Genomic DNA, 6,133 nt, shown 5'->3' with positions numbered 1-6,133 from the left:
TCTGTCTCAGAGACAGGCCTCTAAGAACTGCGAGCACCCCTCCCCTGCCAAGGCCCAGAACTGTCTCTTTGATGGGATAAGTACTCTAGCCCCTAGCCGTACTTCTCTCTACAGAGTAGAGGTTTTGTTTTGTTGCTGGTCTGTTTTCTGATTTTTGCTTGCTTTTTAATAAAAATGAGCAGGTGGGTGATACAGTCTCGAGACAGCAGACTCCTCCTGTTCAGGGGGACATGGCTATTTAGATCTCCAGACACAATACTCCTGGGTTAGGGGTTTGGGGATTCCTCTTGCTGCCTTGCACAAGCAGGAAGACCCTTAACTCAGGGCCAGAAAGACAGCAATAATTGCCATGGTGGGTCAGATCTTATCTTTGTATTTATAACTTCAACTATATTTTCTTTAACTCTGGGAGGGCATGCTATGAACCCTATCTACAGATGAAGAAACCAAGGTTTGGGGTAATCAAGCACTCTGTCCAGGATTTCCCAATGAGGACATAAGGGTCCAGCATTCAAGTCTTTGCCTGGCTGGCCCTGGGCCTCTTCCCTCTGCCCTCAGCTGCCTGTATAGTGCCAGCCTGCCCTGCAGTCCCCCAACCACCCAAAGCAAGGTGTGGCCTCTATGCCGGCATCCAGTGTGTCCTGGTTGCTTTTAGAAAACTCTTCACTGTTGTTTCCATTCATAAGGCAGTGTGCTTATTTTCTTTTGTGGTATGTGTGCGTGTGTGTATGTGTGTGTGCATGGATGCACTTTGCATGCACATTTATGCCTAAGCTATACCCCTGGTGAACCACTGGGTATTTTAATAGAAACTTGTCAGAACTGACCACAGCCTTCAGCTATGAATCCTGCCCCATTCAGCTAGTATATGCCCACTGGATATCTCTGCTAATCTTCCCCTGGGCTGATATTTGGGGTTCTCTCGGGCCACGGACTATACTAGCTACCAAGAGTCTCACCTTTGGGCTCCTCAGTCATCTGACTCCATCCTTTTCCCAGACAGGCCCTCAGAGGGGAAGCTAGTCCCTGCGGGTCGTGAGCAGTGTGCCAGGTAACTGCCCCACGGGCATCATGGCTTTCGGAGAACCTGTGTTGGGTGAGGAACTGCATGGTAGGATGTTGGCGGTCAATGGGCTAATTTGGTGAAAACTCTCGGGACCACAGTATCTGGTACCGAGCTGGACCACCATCAGGGAGAGAGTCACGAGAAGCATGCTGCTCCCTCCGTCTCCATGAGCACAGGTTTCTGGCCCTGAAACCTGCATCACTGCCCTCCTCTCAGTACATCCTAGGCATCTGGCATTAGCCTCTCTGCTCCATCCCACATGCACAGGTACACAGGTCAGAGGATCAGAGGACAATCTGAGAAATTCAGTTTTTCTACCATGTGGGTCCTGGGGTTGAACTCAGGTCCCCAGGGGTGACCCCCCCCCAAGTGCTTTCACACACTAAGCCATCTTAAAAACCCCAAAGGAAACTTTTATTGAGCTAAGTATGACTAAACAGAGGAACACAAACCCCACACCTACTTTGCCCAGTTTTCCTTGGGTAATCTCATCAATGTCACACTGGTGGCGTGCACCAACCATACATCTCAGTATCTGGGAGGCAGGAGCAGGAGCATCAGGAGTTCAAGGCCATTCTTAGAAAACTGAATTTGATGCCCACCCTGGAATATAGAAGACCCTGAGTCAGACAGACAGACAGACATACAGATAGACAGACAAAAAAACCAAAAACAAAAAAAAAACCCCCAAAACCCTAGTACAAGCTGGGTATACAGCACAGGTCTTTAACCCTTGAACTCAAGGAGCAGAGGCAGCACTCAAGAGGCAGAGGCAGGTGGATCTCTGTGAATTCCAGGCTAGCCAGCTCTAAATAATTAAGCCCTGTTTAAAAACAAAACCCAACTAGTACAATCTCACATCCACGACACGGACACTGATGCCGCCTCCAATCTCACACAAGTTGCTGCAGTGGCTCGTGTGTGTGTGTGTGTGTATGAGTGTGTGGGGGGGGGTTGTGGATGTGGGTGTGCATGGGCGTGTGTGTGTGTGTGTGTGTGTGTGTGTGTGTGTGTTGGCCAGTAATGTTGTCACCTGTAATTTGTGTATCCACACTACCATCAAGATACACAACAGTTCTGTCCCCCAAAGGTCCTTCTGTCCACCTTTCATAACCTCACCGTTCTCATCCCACTGCCCTCCCCCTACCCAATTCTTGGCCTTTTAATCTGCTCTCCATTGCTAATATGCTGTCATTTCAAACTGCTATGTAAATAGACTCACGTGGCATGTGACCTTTCGGGGCTGGCTTTTTCCTTCTGCTTAATTCTGACTCGTCAAGTTGTGATGAGCGTCCAGGTCCTCTCTTCTCATGGGAGGGACTTTCTGGGACACCCTCCTGTACCACCCTCAGATTCATCATTGCTCCACTGAGGGACATCTGCCTGTTTCCAGTTTGGGGTTCGAACAAATAAAACTACTATGAATATTCAGTGGTAAGTTTTTGTTTGAACATACATTTTCAACCACCCGGGACAAACACCAGAGACTGATACTGCCAGGCTACGTGTTACTGTGTGTTCTGTTTGCTAAGGACCTGACACACTGTTCTCCTGAGTGGCTAAAGTACTCTGTGTTCCCAGTGACCAGGTGGATGTGGCCCAGGGTCCCTGTCTGCACGGCATTAGCTTTAGTTTTTATTTCAGGCACAACGTATCTCATAGTAGCTTTGCTTGTTTGTTTGTTTGTTTCCTTCTTTCTTTCTCTCTTTCTTTTAAATCATTTATTTTTACTTTATGTACACTGGTATTTTGACTACATATTTCTGCATGAGGGTTTCAGATCACCTGGAACATGAGTTACAGTCAATTGTGAGCTGCCATATAGGTGCTAGGAATTGAACCCAGGTCCTCTGGAAGAGCAGCCACTGCTCTTAACCACTGAGCCATCTCTCCGGCTCTTTTGTGGTGGCTTTCTTTAAAAAAGTGTGTGTGTGTGTGTGTGTGTGTGTGTGTGTGTGTGTGTGTGTGTGTGTGTGTCTGTGTCTGTGTGTGGGGATAGGGATAGAGATCAAATGTTTTTGAGCCCATTCTCACCACCTTTGTGAGAAACACCTTGGTGTAAGTTCTAGAAATCACACTCAGGTCATCGGGCGTGTAGGCACTTTATCCACCGAACCATCTTTCTGGCTCTCATGGTGGTTTTCAATGGCATTTCTGTGGTGGCAGAAGGGCATTTTCCCAGGTGTTTATGTGCCATCTCTGTTCCCTTTGGTGACATGTCTGTGCATCTTTTTTTTCTGGATGGATTATCTTTCTACTGTAGGGTTTGGAAAATTAAAGGTGCTAGGTGCCAGGTTCTATGGTAGAATGAGCAACTTACACACACACACACACACACACACACACACACACACACGTAGTCTCAGAGCTGACATCCTGGCGAAAGCAGAATAACAAGCTATTCGATGTTGCCAGAAGCTGCAGCCACAGAGGCTGAGGTGGAGGCACAAGGAAGTGACCTAGTTAGAGCAGCGCTGCAGGGGTCTGACGCCTGAGCATGACCTTGGCCATTCCGGGGACGAGCGTCCAGTGCAGGGATCAGAAGATACCCAGTACTCGGGCAGTGCTGTGAAGAGAGGCAGCCTGTGAGGAGCACAGTGAGCTGGGAGCAGGCACGTGACATGCTTTGATTTGCAAAGTGACAGGAAGCCATCAGGGACTCTGAGCAGGGGCAAAGGGATGTTTAATGTCTGCTCCACTGTCCTCAGTGACCCAGCCACCCTCACTCTGTCACCTCCCCTCACAGAGCCCATAAGCGTGAGGGGGCAGTGGGGTCACCTCCCTCCCCTCAAGGCCTTTGAGCCTGGGAAGAGAGGGTGTCAGGAGAGCTATTTAACATTCCTTGGCTGCTCAATCAGACCCTCTCCCAGACAGACAAGTGTCAAATATTCATGAAGATGACCCGTGCTCACCCATCTCTGCTCCTGCCTCCCTCACTGTGGGATGGGCCCAGGCCACAGGCTTGACTTTTCTGTGGGAGTATGGACAGGCTCCCTTTTCTCTGCCCTTCTTTCTCTTCAGAGTTCTCTGCTACCTCTGGAAGGAAAACTGTCACCGCCCTTGCCTTGAAAGGCTCAAATTAAGAATTCTGGCCACTCCACTAGGTAGAGGAAGCCAGTGCAGGTGTGGAGAAGTCTCCCTGACTCTCTACCAGGGAGAAAAATGGCATGAGGACCCCTTAGCCCAGGGCATTCATAAGCAACTTTGGGAGATTGTAGATCTGGTTAAGGGATCCCAACACCCACCTTCTCAAATCTCTCCAGGGACCTGGCCCCATGAACAGCCACTTTGGAAGCCCGTTCAAAGTTCAGATTATCTGAACTTTGGAGTCAGAATGCTACACCACAGTGTGATGTGTCCTCACACTCCTCGGGGACTTAGTTTCCTTACCTGTAAAAAGTGGTATGACCCCACCTCACAGGATTGTGTCAAGACGATGCATAGCATGCATTACAGGGTCTCAGCCCGCCCTTGGGGATCACAGGGTCCACCACACCTGCCTAGGGTGTGGTGCCAGCACTGGGGGTGGGGGTGGGTGGGTGGGGTGGGGGTTTAGGGGTGGGCATTGAAACTGTGAGGTCCATCTCAGCTTCTGCTCCCTCCCCATGTGCAGAGTCTTCAGCAATGAATTTATGAGATAACGAAGTACCAGCTGCCCGACCCACCCTGCCCCCTGCTCCTTGGCCAATATACAGATTGTATCCATCAAGGCCGTTCCTTTCCTGAATGAGATGCTTAATAATGTAGAGGTGCCTCTGACCCAGCCAGGGGCATGGTATACGGAAGCACGTGCCTGTGTGTGGGTCTGTGTATGTATGCATGTATACATATGTGTGTGTTCAAGTATGCAAGTGTGTATGCACAATATGTGCAGGGAGATGCCTCCTTCCGTATCCCTGGCATCCCTTCCCTCTGCACCAATGTTCCTCACTACCAAGTGAGCCTTGGAGAAGGGAAAGAATGAGGTGACACTCTCTTGCTGAGAGTATGAGGTGATAACAGAGCCAAGACCTACCCGTTCCATGACGTGCTAGTGGGAGACAGAACACAGCTGAAGCGAAGCAGAGGCCCAGAGGCTGTCATGGCTGACTGCAGCCTGCCCAGCCAGGAGCTACCCTGCCACCACAGGGTCTAATGATGGCCGACAGTTTGATGGACAGGCTTGAAGGCCAGTATTGCCATAGGCAAACAAACCTCTCTGCTCTGAATCCTCCACAGTGGCTCCAGGCTGACCTTTTCCAATTCACACCTACTCAAATTTAAGTCCTACTGTCTCTCAACACCCCACTCCGGGTTCCCCTAATTAGCTGGCCAGATGGCCACGGGCAGGCTGCTTTAGGTGGTCACACAGAATTTCATCCACACTCAGGCTCGCTTCCAGTCAAGGCCAAGCAAGGCTCTGATTGGGAGAAAGGAAGTGCACTTACCTCACGGTATCCCCTCTCTCTTCTCTAGGCTTCAGTGAGTTCTCTAAGGAGCTGTTCCGCTCTGTCAGCCAGGGTGGTGAAGTGGGGAGCTTGAGATGAACAAGTCAGGCGTCACTTACTTACGGCCTTGCTTCTCCGGAACTCACTCTTCTTCTGGGGCCCCACCCAATACCAGAGCCTGAGTGCAGGACTGAAAGAAACCATGAGGGGTGAGGGGGGCCCACAGGGCTGCCTCAGCTTTCAGAGCAGGTTCCCGATAGGGTTCGGACTGGCCTCACCCAGGATACCGGAGTGGCCAGATGGGACCTTCTGGAGGTCCCTCCTGTGAGCCTGTGCTTTAGAAGCCTCCTCCCTCCACTCCCCCTGCAGGAAGCAATGAAGGCATCGGATGGCAGCCTCCTGGGAGACCCTGGGCGCATCCCGCTGAGCAAAAGGGAAGGCATCAAGTGGCAGAGGCCACGGTTCACCCGCCAGGCCCTGATGCGTTGCTGCTTAGTCAAGTGGATCCTGTCCAGTGCTGCCCCACAAGGCTCAGGTAGGACACAAGTGGCTGGGGGCCAGAGAGAAATGGGAGAGATCACGCTAGCTCTGCCTTTCCTGAGGCCACCTTGGGCCATACTGCCTCCACCTCTGTTGGGGA

General features: G+C 50.9%; 1 protein-coding gene across 1 annotated transcript in view; it reads left to right on the top strand.

Annotated features, from left to right (window-relative positions):
• The first annotated feature begins 2,338 nt into the window (after positions 1–2,338).
• The window catches only part of Kcnip3 (potassium voltage-gated channel interacting protein 3), a 57,941-nt gene continuing 54,146 nt past the window's right edge, over positions 2,339–6,133 (top strand). Inside the window, exons 1-2 of the mRNA XM_052183542.1 lie at positions 2,339–2,500; positions 5,863–6,028. Of these exons, the coding sequence (XP_052039502.1) occupies positions 5,869–6,028 (160 nt within the window). The 5' untranslated portion in view covers positions 2,339–2,500; positions 5,863–5,868. The remainder of the gene's footprint in view (positions 2,501–5,862; positions 6,029–6,133) is intronic.

This window comes from Apodemus sylvaticus, chromosome 5, assembly GCF_947179515.1.
Source record: "Apodemus sylvaticus chromosome 5, mApoSyl1.1, whole genome shotgun sequence".
Lineage (NCBI taxonomy): Eukaryota > Metazoa > Chordata > Mammalia > Rodentia > Muridae > Apodemus > Apodemus sylvaticus.
The sequence above is the reverse complement of the archived record's forward strand: the minus strand, read 5'-3'. Positions and strand labels throughout refer to the sequence as shown.